Raw genomic sequence first — 22,387 nt, forward strand, 5'->3', positions numbered from 1 at the left:
AATGCTGATTCTGCGTAACAGTCATTGCAGTTTATTTAAATCAAAATCCGTTAGCAGTAAATTCTGTTACTTTTGGTGACTTTTCAGGTAGGTGGACAAACTCAGATAAATTGATAAAACGCACAGAGTAGCATCACCTGTGTAAGTTGATGTGGTTTGAGGCAACAGATATATTTTAAATCTGTGGAAACTCTCAGTTGTCTGTTCATTAGATTGTGGAGAGATGCTTTGTGTTTTTTCAGAACTCTTGTCATACCTATGAGTACTGGTTCAGACACAGAAAATAAGTATCGAGTATTGGAAAACATCTCTACACTTTCCTCCCTGAAGTCACTCTCATTACAGGAACTTCCACTCAGCTGCAGTTGTTAGTATTACTGACTTTTCAAGTGAGTCAAAGTACTTTGGTTTTGTGATTCAGTATATTTGTATTATAAATGTTTCTTTGTATTTTATCGAGGAGTGACTTTTAATGTATTTTTCTTTTTTAATCTATTTCCCCATTGCTTGACACCATCTCATGAGCTTGCAGCTACGACTAACAGTGTGAAGAAAAGTAGTTTTTCTGTGTTTTCCTTGACAGAGTGAAAAATCTTAAATAATCCCTTATCTTGCAGAGCATCTGAAAGATTATAGCCAGTGCCATTACTGCATGGTGACATAGGTTGGTCAAGAGGTGAGCAAGGTTTTGACAGTTTTACAGTTTCCCTGAGGTGCATGCTATCCGCAGTACTTTAATCCAGTTATTGTGCACGGTGTTCTTTTGACCATTTATTATCTTCTTGGAATTACCTATGAAGTGCTGTATGTAGTTAGTGATCAAGCCATTTTCATGGTTTCCCACACACATGGTACCTACTGTTGGCCTGTAGGAAATGAAGGAGTTTTTTAGGTTGAACTTACTTGTTAGAGACTTTGCTCTTAGGGCAAACACACGTGTTTGGGCGGTAAAGATTCACACTGCAGGTCAGAGCAGTCCAGTTCATGCTAGTAAGGGAGCTATTCCTTGAACTGAGGCAAGGAAAGGGAGCTTTTTGGGGTGTGAATTCCCACTTGATTAAGCCTCCTCTCTGCCCACAAAAACAAACAAAAAAAAAAGCTGCTAGTTGGGAATATCTTGTCTCTTTTTGGCTGGTAATATTTTAGACTTTTTTAGTTTCTTTTAAGCTGAGCCTTCGTATGGTTTATAAAGAGCTTCTTTTAAACATTTCTGAAATCGAGGGCTACATCTATGTGTGGCAGTCCATGTTCTGGAGTGTGCTGGAGTAGTGGATGTACTTTTCATTGAAGGAAAGAGATAAAAAATTTGTAAAGAGATTTTTTATATATCTGTCACTTCTCAGTGCTCAGAGTAATTTTAGAATCTTAATGTTCAAAAAGGTCTGAGATGTTAAAGAAATACTACTGTCATGCTGAAAGTAAATTTTTAAGTTAGCTGTACAGAAGTTAATATAGAGACCTAAGAGAAGTTGAAAACGAAGGTATTGCTAAATTAAAAGTACAAGCATGAAAGAAAAGAAGTCTGGAGCAATCTGTGACACCAGTAGCTTTCTTTTCCAATCATCCTGCATTCCCTTGAACTAAAAAGGCATAAGATCTTTTCAGTCCCCTTATAGTTGCTATTGTCCCTTGTTAGCTGAAGTTTTGGCACAAGCATTGTAGAATCAGATGTGCAGACTCTGTAGCTCTGATGAATGACTTCCCATCCCATCCCTCCTCCTCCTGGGATCAACCCTGGCAAACGGGTTAGTCTCGTATTGTTACTGAGCTTCTGGAGTTTTACTGAAGTATTACATTTATTTAGTAGTCTGATGGTCCCTGATGTGATGCCTGATGGACTTTCAGAACACATTTTCCTCTGCTTTTCAGGTTAGTTCCAAATACCTGAAACCCAAAATCTTAACATAATTGTGGCAAAGGGAACATTTATTCCATAAATAGAAAGTAGAATGCTCTAACTTGGTTGTGTAAGAACATGTAACAGAGGTTTGTTGTGCCTCTGGGTTGGGAAGAGGCCTTGCAGAGTTGGTTTACCAAAAGCCCAGAAGAGGCAAACCCATTTCTTGAGCACAGGAAAGCATTCAATGCTTATGGCTCTTACAAGCACCATTTCTGGTGTGACCATTTGCATCCTTAATAATGAAAATATATTCTCATCTAAAATAAGCTGGTTTTACTCTTTTCTTCTACCTGTTGGCGACTTGGAAGTTGACTAATTGAGAAAAATATGCCCCTCACTTAGGACCTTTGCTATTGGAATATGCTGTTCTCCCACACTGTGTGCAGTGTTTGTTGGTAGCAGTCAATATCCAGGAGATGCAGAAAGCTGAAGTCCATTTGTTATCAGGGGAATAAACAGTGCAAAGTCACTGCTCTGGGAGGGGTAGGGTTTTGATGTTCTGGCATGACTGAATAGTCAGGTGCTCTCGGAATCAGCAGCTGCTGCAAAGTTGTGGGTGTTACGAGATGGAAACCATTGACTGCAGTGCTGATTATCTAAACAGCTCTTTTGTATGCTGGCAGCACTGGAATTTCTCTTCCTTCCATCTTCCGGGTGACTTCTTATCAAGTATGACAGCTTGTCATGTGTGATCATCGTCACGTTAGTCCCGTGAGAATGGGTGCTCCTCTGAGCCCCTCGTCCCTTCCATACACGGGGGGAAGCGCAGGTTCAGACAGGGCTTGGCACTTGCCCACACTTGTTGCACTTGACTCTGAAGCAGTGGTTCAGTTCTTCAAAGAAGCAACTGACAGGGACTGACAGGGCATTAACCAAAAGGAGGAATGGTTTGCTCCTCTCTGGAATTTATTACTCAGAGTGGCAAAGAGAGACTACTTGGGAAGGGATTTAAGAAGCTAAATAAAGTTATTCTGAACATGTGTGGTTAAGTAAAATGGAATTAAACTGATTATCCTTTGTTCTTTTAGACGGGTCACAGAAATATATGAGAACATTTTACACTGACTTAAGCATACATTGGTTTAGAGGGGTACTTGTGCTGAGTTTTTAAGCATTAACACACGTTCAGTGGGTTGATACTGTGGATTTGTAACTTATTTTTCAATTGTAGGAGACCTTGAAAGCTTACTGTCTAGTGGTTTTTTAAATACAGAAAATGACAGTGTACTTCAGTAGTGGGTAGTTAACTACACATTTGCATGTGTTAAGTGCTTTTACAGTTTTCACACACCCTTATACAAAATTTAGTGATTATATGTGCCCATTGTGGAAGAAAAGGGAAGGCAGTACAACACTTAGAGTGAGTTCCAGCAGAGAAACAAACCAAAGAAAACAGGCCATAAAGCTGTCGTTCACAAGACCACCAAATTATGATTTAGTGCCTTTGAAACAGGAATGAAAAAAGATGTGCCAGAAAGCTCCACTGGCTGTTAACAGGACTTACCTGAAGATCTGGATGTGAAATGAAAGTGATGAGGAGGAAATTGAGTCAGATGATACCAACATTACAGATACAAATCGTTTCCCTTTTTGTTTTCTTCAACTGAGTGAAGAATGTCTGTAGAGCAGAACATTGTGTGGATGCCCTGGTAGAGCTGTAGCCCTTGGTGTAGGTGCAGAAAGGGTGAGGTAGGTTGGCTCATCAGTATTTGGGGGAATGAGGAAGAGACAGTGGACACGGGTAACCAGAAGCTCAGTCAGGATGTGGTATGTGAGTCGTGGGTGTGAGAGAACATGAAGTCCCAAAGAATGTCTTCAGAAAAAAAAAGAATTCTGAGGAATATTACGAAGCAATTCCATTTTGTCTCTAAGTAGAACATTTTAAGGAATTGAGTGAAAGGAAGAAGAAAATTTCAGTGGTGGACTCTTGGTTGGTGAAGTTCAGTGAAAGCAAGAAGTGAAGCAGTTAATGGAACAGTTCATGTAGTGTGCCCTAAGAAAGGGGTTTGAAAACATGCCTGAAAGCTGATGGAAGAAACAGAGATGAGCAAACCCAAAGAAAAAGCAGCTAAATAGCAAGAGTTTGGAGCTGGAACTCTGTCAAGGACATATAATCTTTGTGTTAGTACCACCTCATAAAATTTACTTGAGTGGTTACCTTCGCCATACCCACCTTATGTTGGAAATGCTGACATTTAGCAGGCAGTTCCTTAAAGATTCAAATGTCCTAAATACCTTGGTTTGTTTGGAAACAGTTTTGTGTCTCTTGGTACACCATAATGATTAAGATGATTGAGAGTCTATGTAATCCTGACTATATGGCTGAAACAATTTTTTGTTACCAGTATCTTGAGTCAGCACATAGAATATGTATTTGTGATCCCAAACCATGGCATGTGAACTTCTGGGGATATGTAGCCATTTCAAATTCCTAAATTTCTTGGTTGGGAGAGGAGAATTGACAACTGACTGACAATTGTGGGGTCCTTTGCCTGAACCCAGTCTTAAAATTCTTTCATTGTGGCCTGTAGACTCCTCATGACCAGGGAAATGAGGCACAGTTCACAGGTTTCAGGATTCTTCATTGATGTCATTGCAGAGTTGCTCTGAGAATGTTGTCGATTTTGCAGGCATCAATATAAATTTTATATTTTGCCACTAAAAATAAAGTTTATGCCAGTCTGCTTTGTTTCGGTGTAGTTTGATAATAAGTGTATTAGGTATAATGGCCGCTTGTTTATGTACCTTGGTTTGATTTGGTCTTCAGTTGAAGACGTTGCTTTTAAAGCTGCTGTGTATTCTGTTTTAAGCCTTACAGTTCTGTTGGTTTTGGGGTTTTTTTCATATTTAAAGCACCAGTTCTACCTTGAATAGGCCTGGAAGTTTATGTGTCTCTGGGTTCATGTAATAAAACTTTTGTAATAAGTCCTCTTGAGGAATCATACTTGTTGCTGTCTGAAACAGAACTTTCACTTTGAATTCCTTTATACTCAATATTTCAATACCGTTTTCAATTATCTACCTGATTTGAAACATGGAATTAAAACATTTAAATGATTTCTCTGGTTTCTTTCAGGGACTCAACAACAGCTTATGGCACAACATGCTTTGGAGAAAGAGGCTTTGGAGAAGATTAAAATAGAAATCGAGGAGGAGCTAAAACGTCTTGATGAAGAAATCTTGGAAGGTGCTCTTCAGGTTTTCCCGTTTCAATCCATAATCTCTATGCACTGTAATGGTGGTTAATTTGTAACAGGTACTCTAGTTAAAGAGATTTTTGAATACATTGAATCTCTTTATTCTCCTCCCCCCACAAGATTTGTACACATTGTCACATGGAGTAAAATAGTTAAACGTTACCATTTGGAGTGGTGGAGCCCAGCCAAAGCAAACAGCTGGATGACATTTAATAGGCTACTATAAATAATGAAAAGTAAGCAGCCCTTAAGCTGCTGCAGTTGATGGCAGAAGCCCTCAGGAGCTAGTATTTTGAGGAGTGTGGACTTAAACCATCAGATTTCTCCCTTCCACCAGGTTTATTTTTTGTGATGTGCTTTGACCTGTGGATGTGGCTTTTATAGGACTCCCAGCAAGGAATGATTTCAAACCCATCTTTGCTTTGCATGTGTGTTGCAAATTGGAAATCTGAAATAGAAACACTCTAGAGCTGTTTAAGTTCATTCATATGGAGCTTTCTTAGAAATTTTAAACTGAGAAGGAAAAGGTTAAATGAACAAAATAATATTTAAAAAAATGATACTCTAGTACTGCTGCAGAGATGTCCATGTGTGGGCAAATTTACCATGAAAAGAGGCTCTTTGCTGCTCCATCAGGGTTGGCATCAGCTTAAAATGGGAGAATAGCTGCCCATTCAGCAAACTTGCTGGTTGGGATGCAGTTGTGAAACAAGAGCTGGAGGGGAAATGTAGTTCAAAGTCATCTCTGCCTTGTAAGTAGCACTTTCAGAATGTATTTGGACATTTTTTTACCCTGATTTGTTCACTGCATACTTTGACTACAGAGCTGTGATTTTTTCATCCCTCATGTAAACTGTGTTAACTGCTGGGATAAGAAATCTGAGACTGTTGATGTTCTTCTGTGAATCTGTTTTATTTTGTGTACCTTCTTCTCTCAGCATTTACCACCACAGGGTTTGACTGCCACACTTCCCCAGTGTTCAGCCCTGCCAATCCAGAGAGCTCGATAGAAGACTGCCTGGCTCATCTGGGGGAGAAAGTGTCCCAGGAGTTGAAGGAACATCTGCACAAAGCACTGCAGAGCTTGCTTAGCAAGTGAGTTTCCGTTTGCTTTTTCAAAGGGAAGGTGTTTCCTTTTGCACTGTGACTGCTGCTGAAATGCTGAAGTTGGGACTGCTTCTTGTATTGTATTTCTTTCTTTTTCAGTGTTCCTTTATCTGGCTGGGTTTTTGTTTGTTTGTTTGTTTTGTGATGTAATGTGCAAATATTTCTTGGTGGTATTTGGCCTTTGCAGCAATGTAAGTTGTAAAATTTTTCTAAGCTTTTGTTACTGAATTTCTGAGGCTGCTCCAAGCAGTTTTGAGTTGCTGGTGAAACTGGCAGCTGCCATTGCCAGTTTCGTAAATGCTGGGCTGTAGCCACGTTAACTTCTTTGGCCTTACAGCTAAGAGTGGAGCTGAAGCTGTGTTTGTGGTCTGGCCCATGATGAGTGGGAGAGTTTCCCTGAAAGGATGGTGTTTAGAAACCTTGTGACCACCCTTCAGGTACACATCTGAAGCAGGTGTGGGCTCCTGGGCTAACCTTGGTGCTCTAAGAGCTGTCCTGCCAGTTTAAGCTTATTGTTTAAATAGCACGTTGCAGTTGGCATGCTAGTATCTTAATTAATGTGTTTGCAAATTGGTACAGTTGTTGTGGTTGCTTGGTTTTCTATTATGAATTACCAGCCTGCAATTTATGGGTTCACATGAACTACTTGGGGCTTTTCTGAGTGACCTCAAAAATGTGTTGGTAGAGAGCTGGAGTTGGAAGGTGCTGCTTTAGGAACAGTTGCATAAATGCAGTCGTGCATTGAAGTGCTTCCAGCTTGTTGATACCCTGATGATCTAGGCTTCCTATGTTTTCTATAGGAAAATATTTGCATTCTGAGTAATTTTTTTGTTTATATATGTACATACATAAAGTCTGAAGTGCCTGTGAAACCGTGTTGCCTTTTTCTAAGGCAAACTAGAGTTACTATTTAATCTCTTGATGATATCCTTCCTGCAGCTGTTGCCGCTCTTCTCATCCCACTGATTGATTTGGATTTGGTTTCAAAGAATTAATGTGCCAAGGAAGTCGAGAGTGCCCTTAAAATGACAAACCCAAATTATGCTTTCCCCACTGTGCTTTAACTCTGTTCTTTTCCCCCTGTTGCTAGAGCAGTGCTATTTGATGCAATATTTACTTGGCTTGTATTTTCCTGCCCTCTTACATGCATATAAAAAAGTGTTAGTTACCGTAGGCTGTCAGATCATGACAGGTTCCTGGAGTTCAGTAAGCAGTTCTCTGTCCAATGCCAGTTACCACTATTTCCATTAAGCTAAAGTCTGAACTTGCCTTTTGTAATGATGTGGCTGAGGACAGCTGCTTTTGAAGCAGTGCATCTTCTGCTGTCACTTGGCAGGAAGCCTTTGCTGTTACTGACTCTTAGATGCCATTTTGGAAGAAAGAGTATGGAAGAGAGGAATTTCATCATCCCAATTCAGAGAAGTAGAGACATAAATCTAGAACAGAGGTATCTACTGAAATATGAAGGGGTTTTGGGATCAAAAGTGCTGTTTCTTGCAAATAAAGGTTTCAAATCTAATGCAGTCAAACAGTCTGTGTTGGTCCACAGCCTGTATTGTTGATAAAATTTTACTCTGCATTGGCCTCTAGCCTCAGGTACGAATTTCTTAGTGGAATGTTCTTTAAAGTCTTAGATTATAAAAAACCCATATGCAAGAGCTTAGAAATTTTGTAGCATATCAGAGAACGTGTTTATCTAATGTCTTTTAAGTTGTAGAGTATCACATTATTACGAAATTCACCCAACCAGGTATATGAAAGTGTGTAAGTAGGAGAAGGGGATGACCCTGTCTGGTGCTGGTGTTTTATGTCCTGAAATGCGAGATTTGTTAGCTCTTGAAAATTATTTGCTGTAATACATGTGAAAATACTTTGTTCTCTGGAAACGGAGAACTTTATTTTATTCATGTTCTTTTGTTTCCTTGTGTAACTTTCAGTGTTGGTTTAACTTCTGCAGGCCGGTGACATATCAGGAATATCGGGAGCGCACGCAGGAGGCAGCTGCTCATGCCAGTGGATGGAACAAGGTACCAGATCAGTGACTTTCACTTGCATATGTCCCATGTCTCTTTGATGTCCAAATTGTTTGTACTGGGTACAGTTGTGCTTCACAGAGGGCCAAGAATAGAAAGAATTTTGTTTTAGTATGAAATAAATTGCACTGCCAGAGTGGTAGATGTGCACACAGTGGGTAGTTTTGTAGATAATTTAGCTAGAAGTTAGTGAATGGAAGTGTTAAGTCAACCTTCCTTTAGTAAAATGAAAAGTTAGACATGTTGCTTGATTTATTTTCTTTTAATTCCCAAGAGAGGTTAATTTCTGCAGCAGTTTTAGAACAAAATCTGAGACCGTTTTTTCATAATACTTTCTACTCTTTCCGTGCTCCAATATCAGGTTTAAAATATATGTAAGAAAGAGCACTGAACATGGTGAAAATAAAAATTGACAGGATCTTCATGATATTTAAATTGTTCAGAAAACATAACCTATGCCTACCTGGTTTCAAGAGTAGTTATCTCAAATGATAGGAATCTTCTTTTTTAAACAAAATGCAAATCTGTAAACGACTTATCTTAAAATACTTCTAATGTAGAATGAGTAAATTATTCTTCCCAGATTAATCTTTCATTAATCATTCAAATTCATCACCCTAATCATTCTCTGATGAGTTCAGTGGGTACTAGAAAAAGAATGAAAGAATGAAGTAACTACTTGCAAATTCAATCACAATTTGAGTGTTAAAATGTAGTCTTAAATTTAAATTAGAACAAGAGCTCTTTTTCCCCCTCTTTACCTTTTTTTGCCAGAAAGACTTTTCCCTGACTAGATTTCCCTGCTTACTTCAGAAATTGTTCATCTAACCAAGGGTGTGGGCACTTGTAAAGCAGTTTAATAAACACTGCATGACAAGTTACTGCCCATGGCTCCAGCAATTATCATTGCTTTATGTGTGTGCTCTTTCAATTTGTCATCTTGTGATTCACAGCATTTCAGTTTAAACAACCATGAAATCTGATTATCAAGAAGGTGGCTTAAGCTAGCACATTGTACTTTTCAGCTGGTGAAAGCTAAAACCAAGCATAAAAACAGACATTGTGGCTCAGCTGGCAAGGGAGGAGGTGCATGGGGTTTCTCAGGTCAATATGCTTTGGGTCCCCACCTCCTGAAGATGCAGCCCTGGGTGGCTGAATGGGCTGCATTTGGGGGTTTAGGATTCAGCCTTCATTGCTGCTGCATTCCTGCAGCCCCTGGGGCTCGTGGACTTTGGTCCCCATCAGCTGGGGGGGGAGAGCATCATCCAGAACATGTCTTTGTCATCAGCTCTGCTTGCCCCTAACATTTGTTGCTACAAAACATACAGTCCAAAAGCAAACAGAATGGAAATTTTGTACCCTAGCACAGCACCTGTTTGTATTGTTTTTGTGGTAGCTTGGAGCTCCAGGAATGCCCAGCAGTTCCTTCAATAATCCTTGTTTTGAGGAGATGGAATACATTTGTGTTGGTTTCATTTCCTTTTAATTTCCTTTATCATCTCAATCAGAATTGTATTTTATAACAGAAGAGATCTAGATACCTTTCCTGCCATCTCAGCCCAGCTTAATTCTTTCCCTAAGGAAGCTGTTAGAACAACATGTTGATGTTGAATTCTACAAAGGAAAAGGGTCTTCATTGTCTGTTTGAAATAAGGCTCTCATTAAAGTAAAACAAATCCCAAACCACCTCAAAAGGGCCAAATTGAATTTCTATAATAAAATAAACGTAGTAAAAAAATTTGAAGTCCTCCACTGCTGAGTTTTTACGCTTTTTGCTTAAAACTGAATGTTATATACACATCTACAAAATGCATAATCCCACTTTTGTGCATCATCTGAAGGGATAACAGATGCTGAGAGCCAGTTGAGCTGGTGAGTGGGTTAGCAGTCATCTTAGTGTCCCATTCTTACTGATTAATGGGGGCAAAGAATAATGCAACAAAAATGTAAGAGATTAATGTGAAGAATTAGATTAATTTTAAGTTGAAATAGTCAAAAGGTACACAGAACTGCAATAATTTTGGATATAGCTTCCTCAAAGCCTGTGAACTTTTTTTGTAATATTTTTTTGGTGTACATTTAAATTTGTAATACTATACAGTGGGATTGCAATAGTAGAGTGGACCCTAGTGTTTCATTTACACTATCAGCTATCTTCTGATAGTAAAGTGGCTTTTATAAGGATTCCCTAGAAGTTTTCTCCTGCCAACTATTTTTTGTGTATGCTTTTCTTCGGTCAAAATATAAATAGCCCCTAGCATTCCTTCCCAGGCATCCTGGTGGAGGGAGTTGCAGTTGCTTTGAATTGCAAAGGCTGTATTTTTACTTGGCTCTGGTTAAATCTCACCACCATTCCCACAGCTACTCTTCTGTACAGAATGGTGTTGTTATCTTTTATGGAAGTACTGCGAGGTGCTTTCTTTCATGAGTTTAAGGACAGTCTTGTACAAACCTTCAGGATCCTGTTCCTACTGGGTCTCAGAGGCAGCAGTGTCAGTAATTTCAGCAGGAAAGGAAAGCTGGGTGGTGTTTGTTGGTCTGTGCAGGACTGGATGTTAGAGTTTGAGCTTGGTCCCTCACTCTGAGGCCTTGAAGAGGCTTGCTGAATTTGGGGGGAATGGATGAATTAGGCATCAGGTTGGCAAAGGCAGAAGGTAATAATCATGTTCACTATGCCAGCGTTTGAGCTCCCTTCATTTCCCAAGCAGCCTTTCTTGCCTTTGTTTCTCTTGCCTTCAGCTTACAGTAAATGTCAAATATTTTGAGATCTCAGTGTTCATGCTGCTGTAGAGTTATGTGGGTGTGCCCAAAGCCTCTGAAAGATGCCTAGCCTTGACAGCTTGGGTTTTTTTGATCTAAAAAGACTGAATTTTCCTCTGACACCTCACCTTGACCTGCTCCTTATATCTGTGCACTGTGATCTTGCACCTCTTCTGCCTTCGAGTTGAGATTAATTGCAAGAAACTCAAAAAACCCCAACGCTTTTAAAATTCTGGCACCATGACATTCCTACTGAAGTGTTAACAGTTACCAGTGTTAACTGTTCATCACAGAGCAACAGTACTATAACCTGTCTGCCACAGTCTTGGACTCCTTTGCTAATCAGCTGGAGCATTTTAAATTTATCAGATTATGGGCATTTTTTAGGCCCCATCTGGTTTTAGTAGTCAAGCTCAGTGTGAGGCCACCATGAATTTAGTACAAATCTCAATTTCGGCTTACTTTGTCTATTCATCATCCTCCAGCTTTGCACCCTAAGGTGTGATTTCTGGGAATAGTAATGCAGGATATTTACAGAAAAGAAAACCAGGCTGAAGGGGGAAGAGACTGGAAAAGGAAGGAGGCATTAGGAGTTCAGTATGAGCAGTAGTAGAGCCTTCATCTCCCTTGTGCAGCTGGGAAACAGCGTTCCAGGCTGCACAGTGAATAGATGTGCAGTGCAGTGGCCTCAATTAAAATGCAGTAAAACAAATATTATTCTCTTGTGTCATAATAATGCTTTTTCAGATGCTAATGACTTCAGTTCATACCAGTTTCCTGACCTTGGCGAGGTGCTGCATATAAACATTGCCCAGAGGGCCACTTGTGTGCTCTAGGAGAATAAATTTAGAGCTTAAAAGTTCGACTGCATGTTGTTTAGGCAAACAAAAACATAATTTCAGAAGGAAGTGTCTAGAACTGTATAATGTGAAGGAGGTGGATTCGCAGAGTCCTGCATGTTCCAGAGCAGTTTAGGTTAAGGCTGAGCATTCAGTTAAAAGGTTTCCAAAGAGGAATGGGAGTAGGAAATGAGGGAGGAAAATCTGTATGTGTTAAATTTGACATCAGAGGGAGCATTTGACATGGGAAGGGCTTTGTGTTTGTCATTTTAAACATGTTTGTAATGTTATGCTGCTGGGTGGAGGTGTTTGTTTTTGTCCTGTCTCAAAGCCAAGTGTGAACTTCTAAACAGACTGTCTGGTGCCATGTTCCTGTTCCAGGATGTGTATGAGTGTGTTGTTTGCTTTTGGATGCATATCCCTTCAAGCTATTTACAATGTCGCATCTTTCCACTTCTGGGGTAGCAAGTTCTGGACCTGTTCTGCTTCTCTACCTGAATCCTGTGTTGGGAAAAAAGTGGGGCTTAAGAAAACATTTCTGCATGTAGTTCTGTGAAATTCTCAAGAATTTCAGACTGTGGGTTTTTGCTTAGCAGGTTAAGTGCTTCTGTTTTAGTGCATTTTATTGTTTGTTTGCCTTGTGTCTTCTCAGAAATGAAGTGTATAGTCCCCGGTATATTTGGACTTGAAGATTCAGGCCTTTTCTGCGGACACATGAATTCTGTTCTAGCTGCACAGTAGTATTGATAATGCTTTCTGTATTTATTCACAACTCTTGTTTTTTGAAGGTCTTGGTGCCCCTGGTTCTGTTACAACAATTTCTGATGGAGTTGACCAGACGGGGCCAGGAACCACTGAGTGCCCTTGTGAACTTCGGGGTGACATATCTAGAAGATTATTCTGCAGATTATATCATTCAACAAGGAGGATGGGTAAGAAGACCTTATTTCTAAGTGTGATCCTAGTAGGAGTGAAAGCTGAGAGGGGTTGCTAGAAGTAAGCAGATGCAAGAAGGAATGCCTCAGGAAAAGAAATAAAACAATAATTGGGGGTCAGGACCAGCAAGGGATCTTGGGCAGTCATCTATTTCTCTTCTCTGCTCCAAGGCAGAACTGACTTTCACCCATTCATTTCTGATGTTGATATTAAAGACCTGTGTGATTGGACTCCACAATTTCCCAGACAGTCTGTGCCAGTTCTTTGCACGTCTGGTTTGTTGGATTGCTGCTGAAATTGAAGAGGTCCTTAGGTGTCAGATAACAATTAATTTTCGTAGAGAGTGTGTTAAGGTGCTAATTTGTTGCAGTATGGTGAGCTTTGTGCTTCCCTGTTAATATCCATGGAGCGCTTCATTTGGAAACAGACACCCGTAACAAAAGGTACTGTGCCCAAGAGGTTCCTCTTTTTAATGGCATCTTCATCCTCTGGTGACTGCTGGAAAAGGTATATGGGTTTTTTCCTCTTCTTAGATTTCAGAGAGTTTCTTAGCAGATCAGTAGTTGGGGAGCACTTCATACAGAAATGTCAATAGGTACTAACTTATTTTTATAATAAGTGATAAGATAGCTAATGCATATTAGACTTTGTAGCTGTATGGGAACATGCATAGAATGAGCAATCAGGATTTCTTTGTGCTGCATTTTTCCTTGTAGAAATCTTTAATTCATGGTAACCAGTGTTCCTGAGTCATGGCGTGCTGAGAGAGTTTCATTTAGAAATACTTCAGAAATGCAGCTCACAGCTGATGAGCTGGGTCTTGAAGGCTGAGCCTAAGATTACTGGGTTTGGGAGCAATGCCAGATTTGAATGGAATTAATCTGGGATTTGTGAAATGGCTCCAGCAAGCTGATTCATTCTAAAAGGAAAAGCTGTTCAGGAAAACCCAGTGATTAAAAAAAAAGTGCTAGTAGGAAAACTCTCATTCAGAAGCTTTTTGTATTTCAAGAGTTTACCTGAGGGTTTTTTTAAAGAGCAGCTTGTTCCAGAATTTCTGCACATCTGCACCTTCTTTATCTGTTCCCAGCAGTTGTGGAGGATAGTTCCCAAGGCCTGCAGGAGGGATTGTTTGTCTCTAAGGAACAGAAGCACTAACAGTGTGCAGCCAAATGACCTTAGGTCATTTGATAAATGCACTCATACCTCAAAGTTTTTTCATCCCAGGGCAGGCCCTTACTGGCAGCCCTTAGACAGATCAATGTCAGTACTTTTTTGCTTTTCTGCCTTGTTTTTTGACCTCCAAAAGGGCTGTGCTCTGTTTTCCAGCACGGCCTGCGAGGGAGGAGGCTGTGCTTTGTGTTTGGGTGACTGTGCAGGGATGTACAGATCCGGGTGCTGGTGTCCAGCAGGCTCCGAGCGTGTCTGTGCACATCCAGCCAGGCAGAAAATCAGACTGACACAGGCAGGGCAGCAAACAAGCCAGAGCTATTTTTGAAACAGCACAAGAGGCGAGGAAAGAGACAAGGTGATGAAAACCCTTTCCAGATGAATTAATGTAGCTGCACTAACCTTTGTGAGTTGCTCTGGGGATGGGCTGGGGGTGCCACTGGGCATGTGGCTTTTTGTGGAGGAAGGGGAATATATGGTTATATTGTATTTTTTCTTCCCTGTAAGGAAAGGGTTCATTTTTACCCTGTGGCTTGTCTCTGGGTTTGTTCTGAGTCTGTGGGATGGCAGTGCTGGGAGCAGGGCATGGGGCCAGCGTGGGAGAGGTTGTGTTCTGAGAAGGGCTGGGAAGAGCCCCGCAGGCTGGTAGCCACAGGAAGTGTTGGAGTGTATGCATTTTTTAAGATAAGCATCTGCCACAGGGGCTCTGTGGGCCAGATCAAGTTGTTAGTAATCGTTTGCTCGAGCCATGAGGGCAGTGTATAAACCTGGGAGTCTCCAGTGACTCGTGTTGCTGTGACAGTAAGAGGTTCAATGTTTGTGTTACTTTGGAGTGGTATGAAGATAGGTCTTTCCTGCAGCTGCTAAGAGCTTGCTTAAAAGTGAGAAGGTGCAAGAATAGCCTGTCTGGTTTTCAAGTCAGCTTTTCAGGGGCAGACCTGAAAAGCTCTGTAGTGTCTCATCCCTTGGCACCATGTAATTTGGGATCGTCCTCAATTTTTGGATTGAGGTCAGCCTTTGCCAGGAGGGGAGTAGCCAGTCAAAGGTAAGGGGTCAGCAGAGCCCTTCCTGTGCCCCACTGCAGATCTGTGGAGTCAGAGTTGTACAGAGCTGTGTCATCCCTTTGCTGCATCATTCTGTGCAGCCACAGTGGAGGAGGAGCTCCCAGGGCTCTGCATGTGTGCGAGACTTGAGGTTCCCTTGTGGGCTCAGGAGGCCTGTGGGTCCAGGAAAGCATCTGGCTGAGGCTGGTGGACAGCTGACAAGAAGCAAAATTTCCAGCTCAAGGGAATAAAGGTTTACAAATTGGGTAGCTGTGCAGATTTCAAGAAATTGGCATGGCTTGTGGGAAATGAGAAATTTGATACACCGGAGGATGAGAAGTTGCATTTTGGTTTTCCATGCCAGTCCCACAGAGATAGGGTGCTGAGATGGTGTGTTGGAACAATGAGTGTTCCCCTCCCATTCTCCCTCCAGGCACTAAAATGGTAATTCAGCTAACTTTTGGTGGCAGTGTGGGACTGGTGGGTTGGTTGGTGAGGGAATGGCTGGCATATTTTTATGCTCCCTCTTTCACTAATTGCTCTGACAGGTTTGGCTGCAGCTCTTGCATTGTTTGACTCTTAGTATGGCCTCTCTTTTGGAGCAAAAAGCATTCTGGGCATTCCAGGTTCTCTAAACAGACATGTGGGGGCACACATTTCTTCCTCCTGACTAATGGTCCTACTAAGACCTTCTTCCTTTTTCATCTTGAGCCGTTGCAAAACAACACCCAGCCTCATTAACAAGTAGCTTTTTTCTTTTCTTTCCCAAAACCAATGTTAGGGCTCAGCCAACAGACATGCAGTGTGTACATGCTCTCCCCACCCCTTCCCTCATCTCCCCACCCCTTCCCTCATCTTCCCTCCCCTTCCCTCCTCTCCACTCCCTTCTCTCCTGGTACCTCCCCTGCCTTTTTGCTCTCTCTGACTCCTCCGTGGCTCAATGCTGCTGCATCAGAAGCAATTCTTGGTCTCCTGGAAAAGTGCACAGTAAGACCAGTCAGTTGGTAAGGATTTTTTCCTGCTTCCTTTCCCACCCCTCCCCAAATAATTTATTTCTCCTCAAGTTCTGCAGATCCTGTTTTCCATAGTTAGGTTTCATCTGTGTAGAAGTATCTGGGAATGCCTATAAGGAGGAAAGAGTGTAAGATTTCTTGGAAGCTAGCTGCCTTTTTTTTCTCTCAGATTCCCATTCCTGTTAGCAGCCCCTCTGCTTTACCTTGTTTGAACCTGTTTATCAGCGTGCAGTTAATAACCTTTCTTCTCAGCACAAGCCTGGGAGTTATAATTGTGACCCATGGCAGAAATTGTCTCTGCCTTCCCAGGGGTCTTGTCTCATGAAGTTCAGACCTGGATTTGCATTTAACTAGTTAACTGCCCGTGCTGAAGGGAATAAAAGTAAATTTGCTTGAAATCTGCATAGTGTTTACAGTTTCATGTCTCAGCATTAGAGGAGCTGTTTTCTCCGTGTCTCCAGTGTTTTGTCTTGGGCTTTGCAGCTGGTTTAGTTGTTCTCTTTGCTGCTGGTGATTGAATAATACACATATTAGAGAGTGTTAACAATCTGGAGGAGAAAGAGAGTGAAGAGCCAATTGTCATCGTAAGGAATAGAGGTAGTCAGTTTGTGCTTCTGGAGATGAAGATCTCCTTCTGCAGCAGTCCAGGTGTCTGCCCTGGGAATGACAGTGCAGAAATAGAGAGACGTGCTCTGCTGGAGGAGAGAGAAGTAAGTTTAATGTGGCAGAGATGCAGGAAAGGGCAGTCTAGTTAGAGGAGTCCTAGCAAGGAGTTTTCCTTTCAAAATAACTATGCTTTATGCTTGTATCGTCGAATACTGCAGTGAAGTGTCCACTTTTATTTATATGCAACTTCTTTGGTACAGTAATAGATTCTTTTAAAATTTTAGGCACTGTGGCTGAAGGACATTAAATGGTAAAAGAGCAACTAGATCTCCTTTCTGTTTTCCCTTCCAATAACTTCAAATCTGAACAAGTGGTCTATAAAAAACTGAATTTACCTCATTTTAAACCCATAAGACTGAAATCTTAAAGGGTGTTGCTTTGGTGCTGACTTCCTGCCGGTTGTATAGGTTGTATTGGAAGGCAGGGATGGAAGAGGATCATTTCTGCAGGCTGTTCTAGCTAAAGCATTCCTTGAAGAGAATGGGAGTGGTGGCTGCAATGTCAGAGTGCTTTGATGTGGTTCACTCGACCTTTTTTTTGGCAGTCCTATTTGTAAGAACTCTATTTTTCTTGGCTCCACCTATCTTGACAGTTTCAGAGGGATGAACAGAGGGGCACAGTAAGTGCCTGAGGGCTTTTTGTGACTTCTTTATATTTTAAAATGTTTTGTTCTGGATCTGAGTGTTGTCAGCAGCTCCTTTATAATCCATTGCTCTGAAGGATTAGCCGGGTGGTGCTGTCAGGTCTGACTTCCATGAGGGTCTGAAAAGGTTTGGTATAATGGGGCTGGGGATGGAGACAGGGAGCAGATGGAGCGGCAGCCTGGGCACAGCCAGGTGGGAGTGAAGCTTCCTGACCGCAGCAGCCATCCCTGGGCACAGGCACCCCTGCTCCAGCACACAGCTGCTCCTCTGCCACAGCTACAAATCATGAAACAGACACATTCCCAGCTCTAGGGAAGTTTGTTGTTGTGGGAAGTTTGCTTATTTCCCCGAGGGAGGTGTCTTAGGATCCCTGGACACAGGCCAGTTTGTCCCTCCTTGCCTCTTGTTTTTCAGACACTGGATTTTAAGCACAGGTGCATTTAATGGGTTCCTAGTGCTCATTGCTGTGACACTGTTGGTGTGGGGAAAGCGGCTGTAGAAGCATAGAATATCCTGAGTTGGAAGGGACCCACAAGGATCACCGAGTCCAAGCCCTGAGTCACACCATGTGCCTGGGAGCATTGTCCAAACGCTTCTTGAACTTCATTTCTCTCTGGGATAGTCAGGGATAGTCAGTGCCCTCACCTAAGAAACTTTCTAGCTGAGTTGAGTGTTTGAAATTTTTATGATAGCCACTATTGCTCTCCTGGGATAATGTGTTCTGCCAGCATTTCCTCTTGAACCTCAAGATACTGTTTTTCTCAGGGATTTTATATGGCTCTGTTTAGTTTTGTGTTGAGGGGTTGAAGCCCAGGGAACGTGGAGATTTTTTCCCCTGGTGGCACTTTCTGACCTGTACAGAATTTCTGCTTGTGTTGGAAAAAATCAGGGTCTGGGGTGTACAGGTGGCTGGGCTGTATATTTTTTCAGGTGGGCTTTTTTGTGTCTTCGGAAATGGGTTTTGTGTGAGTTGCCTATCCACATCATTCCTTGTTTATACTTTCAGAACTGAACCAGAGAGACCAGTAGAGCTTCTAAGAACACTTAAAACCAAACCCTAGAAGAAGCTTCAACAGGAGTTAGGCACAGTTGTTCTGCATTTTCCTGCTCTTTGGAGTTTACAGGGCAGGGCATTCAAAGCCTGCTCTAAGATGCAGCAAATGCTCTGTTGGACACCTTAATGGGGATCTCTTCTGTTCTGATCTCTTCTAAGCTTCTAAGAACACTTAAAACCAAACCCTAGAAGAAGCTTCAACAGGAGTTAGGCACAGTTGTTCTGCATTTTCCTGCTCTTTGGAGTTTACAGGGCAGGGCATTCAAAGCCTGCTCTAAGATGCAGCAAATGCTCTGTTGGACACCTTAATGGGGATCTCTTCTGTTCACAGTCTAATCACATCTCCATTACAGATGCAATGTGTGCTGCTACTCCTACTATTTTTGGTAGAGAAAAGAGTTGCTTTTATCTTTGAGACATTCAGAATTTTGATTTGAATATATCTCTTGGCACCAGAAGCAGCTTCGCATAAATGATGCTGGAATTACTTAGTTAAAGGTTTTGCTGTTTAGCAAATACATATTGTAGTTAATGAGTCTGTTTGTTTGTATACACTTAATAATAGACATATTAGAAAACTATGAAAGATAATATAGACAACGTAAGAGTCAGTTTCTGTGTCTTGGGGGAGGCTTTGTTATGTTTGCTGCCTTTAAATCATAATTGAAAGTTAACAGGTGTTTTTAAGTATCAGTTCTATACTATATTACTGGAGGAGCTTTCAGACAGTTCTGTACTATATTACTGGAAGAGCTTTCAGACATTTTTTCCCTTCCTTTCTTAGCAGTGTGCAGTTGTCCAGTGTAGCTCACCCTGTAGCATACTGGCTGTAGCCCCTCCTGAGGGCAGGTGTGCCACGTTTGTTAATAGTGCTTCCTGTCACGTGCAGAAGCATCGTGGAACATTCCTGCAAGTCAAACCCCATAGGCAGAGGACGGTGATTGATTCTGGTAGCTGATCTTTTCCTCAAGACTGCCTCATGGCACGTGGCTATTCTTGCTGTTCTAGCCAAGCAGGGAAGTCTGCAGTTCTCTGTCTCCTCGTAAGTTGTGCCAGCTCTTCCCTCAAGTGGCAGTGGTTGGGATCAGGAGTGGCAGGAAGCTGCAGTGAGGGATTTGAGCTTCTCTGCCACACCTGACGTGGTTCTCTAAATATGCTGGATGAGGAGAAGCACTCCCAAGTTTGCAAGTTTCCCACTGCAAATATGAAAAAGAGCAGCTATGATCTTTCTGGTTTGAAGCAGTAGACTGTCTGTTTACAATAAACAAAGCAGATAAAGAAATGCTTACATACATTACTTGCTTACTATTAAATCTAAAGTGTAGGGCTTATATAAGGCCTCCTCAGGTTATTAAAAATCCTTCCACATGTTTCATCCTGTCGTGGAATAATCTGCCTGCTGGAGCTTTGCTTCTGGGTCACATCTGTAGATGAATCAAGAGAATTGTCCTAAATGTCATTCAGTTTTTATTGCAACTGCTCTAAAAGGGAAAAAACCCCACCAAAGGGCAAACCTCAACTGAACCAGCACAAAATCCGAGCTTTATCCGCTTGACTTTACGTATTAAATCTTAATTTAGCTCAAGAAATATTAATCATGTATCCTAAATAATGCCTATTACTGCCTGGATTTTCAATTAAAGCTTCATAAGCTTTTAACGAAAAAGTGCTGGAATTACCCACTGCCAGTGTGTCAGCTCTGCCCCAGCCTTCCCAGCCACGGGCAATCTGTCTCTCCAAGCCTGGGGAGTTGTGTCCCTGAGGCACTGACACGGAAGGTAAATTGTCTGTAAAGACAGAAAGGAATCAGCCAGGCTGCATAAGGCTCTGATTTATGGGGAGCCAGCAACTGATAACTCTTCTGAGGTCAGCACAGTTTGCGTGAGAAAAGGAACAATAAAACTCTCGAGCCCCTTGGGCCCTCCTCCCTCCTGCTGAAGGCAGGCTGCGTGTGTAGTGTTGGCACACGTATTAACGGGGTGTTCGGAATGGGGAGGATTGCCCCTGTTCCTCGTGTAACCATCCCTTCATTTCCTTACCCTCTCCAGAGCACTTTATCCTGCATTACCCTATGCCCAGATCTTACCTGTATTTTGTGAGAAGCATATCTCCAGTGAAAGTATGTATTTAGAAGTCTCAAGATGGTTTAAATTTCAGGGCAGTCTCTGTACGCGCTGTCCCCACTGACTACAGGTGGCTCCATCCTCCCCTCCGTGGGCTGCTGAGTCATGGCTCAAAGCTTTCACCAGTGCACAGTGTGTGACTTCAGGGGAATTCAGGCTGTCTGAATGTAGCCCTTGTTGGTGCTTTTTTTGCTACAATGGCCAGAGCTCACAAATCCTCAGCAGCATAGTGTGTTTTTGGAATATTTTGGTATATGCCTCATGCTGAGTGAGTCACAGCAGCATGGGTACGCTTCCATTGGAATGTTAAGAGCAGAGCTGTTATCAGCGGTGTGTGCCCCTGTTCTTTCTTCTAATGTCACACCACAGATGTAGTCTAGTGTGTTGTGATGTGGTGTGGACAGGAAATAAATTCATCCTGATTTGTGGAAGTGTAGAGCTGAACAGAGAGGAGGATAGTACAGAGGTTCGTGAGACTGCAAGTTTTACCCCTAATTATTTCATTGTTTGATTGCCATTTTTCTGAGTCTGTGTCACCTGTGGAAGTAAAAAATTGGCTTCGATTGTAGGTGTCTATTAGTGGCTTATATTCCAGTGAGAGTATTGCCTACTTTAACAACATCCAGAGCAAAACCTGATGGTCAGAGGAGTGAGCGTGCAATCTCAGAGTGTGTGGGCAGCGGGCTGCCTGTCCATTCTCAGCACAGGGTGGTGGAATTCAGCCACAGTGGCTGACCTGTGCTGTGCTGCTCTCCAGTGTCTGCTGGAGCAGGACAGCTTGGTGCTGTGTGTGGAGTCCTGTCCTCCCACGCTGCACAGCAGCCCTGGCCCACACAGCTCAGTACTTGGTCTCTTTGGATCCAGTAACCTCTGCCTTTACTTAAGTTTCTTGGCTCTTTTCCATCACCCTTAATTTGTAATGCTGGCTGCTTCCTCCTACGTGTAGAGCTCTATTTTGTTTTAATGGCCTGAGTTGGATTAAAAAAAAAATGAGCTCTTCTACTGGAACGTGACTTTCAAGAGGGTGCTGGAGTCTTGACTTGTCAGTGCCTGCTTGCAGAGCAGAGCTTGCTTTGGGTTTGGCATGTGGGTGGTGTCTGAACATTTTTACAAATTTAATGCTTTACTCATTTTTATTGCATTCTGAATTAAGACTTTGTGGTGATCCTCAAGTGGTTAGTAAACAGCTTAATTGCTTTTAACCCTTTCCCTGAGGAACTCTGTGCATCCTTTCACTTCAGTTTCTGAACATCTTACCAAGCTGGATCATGTTTCCCACACCTGAGCAGTTTAAAAGCATTTATGAAGGAAAGTTCTTTTGCAAGTGTTCTATAATAGTCCTTTGTCCTAATATCTTCCAAAATTCCATGGGCTGAGGGTTAAAAATATCTCTGCAAAATAAAAAGCGTGTTTGTTTTTAACTGGGATCAGTTCCTGACACAGGACACTGTGTGGATCCATAAAAAGTTGTGAAACAACCAAGGAGGTGTCTTGGAATGGGAAACTATAGGTAGGAATCAAGCCCCAAATTCACAGGTGTTGGGAAGGGTTTAAAGCTCGGAGTGCTTTAGGAGAGCTATTGCATGCAGAAGGGAGAAGGAGAATGAATGGAATTTTTTGTTATGATGGACTGTACAGGAAAGCTTGGAATTTGCACAGAAGGGGCTCCAAGCACTGCAGTACTTGGTAGAATGTTCAAATCATTTTTGTTACAAGCAAGAAAGTTACTGAATCTTTGTTAATTGTTTCACAGACTTCTATTATATGGCATAGGAAACTTCGGGGTTCCTCTCTGCTGCCATCTCTTTGTCCTCAGTTCAGTGGGGATAGAGTTAATTTTCTTCCTAGCTGGTACAGAGCTGTGTTTTGGATTTAGAATGAGAGTAACATTGATAACACCCTGAT

The 22,387-nt window shown here is 41.9% G+C and overlaps 1 protein-coding gene across 3 annotated transcripts in view; it reads left to right on the plus strand.

Annotated features, from left to right (window-relative positions):
• The window catches only part of BCL2L13 (BCL2 like 13), a 37,496-nt gene that overhangs the window by 9,340 nt on the left and 5,769 nt on the right, over positions 1–22,387 (plus strand). For 2 of the 3 annotated variants that reach the window (XM_048300317.1, XM_048300318.1), the window contains exons 3-6: positions 4,977–5,087; positions 6,036–6,192; positions 8,162–8,231; positions 12,625–12,768. In XM_048300317.1, coding sequence (XP_048156274.1) covers positions 4,977–5,087; positions 6,036–6,192; positions 8,162–8,231; positions 12,625–12,768 — 482 coding nt within the window. Of the gene's footprint in view, positions 1–4,976; positions 5,157–6,035; positions 6,193–8,161; positions 8,232–12,624; positions 12,769–22,387 lie in introns of those variants that run through there. The other variant, XM_048300319.1, reaches the window with a different exon arrangement.

This window comes from Corvus hawaiiensis, chromosome 4 (genome assembly GCF_020740725.1).
Source record: "Corvus hawaiiensis isolate bCorHaw1 chromosome 4, bCorHaw1.pri.cur, whole genome shotgun sequence".
NCBI classification, from domain to species: Eukaryota; Metazoa; Chordata; class Aves; order Passeriformes; family Corvidae; genus Corvus; species Corvus hawaiiensis.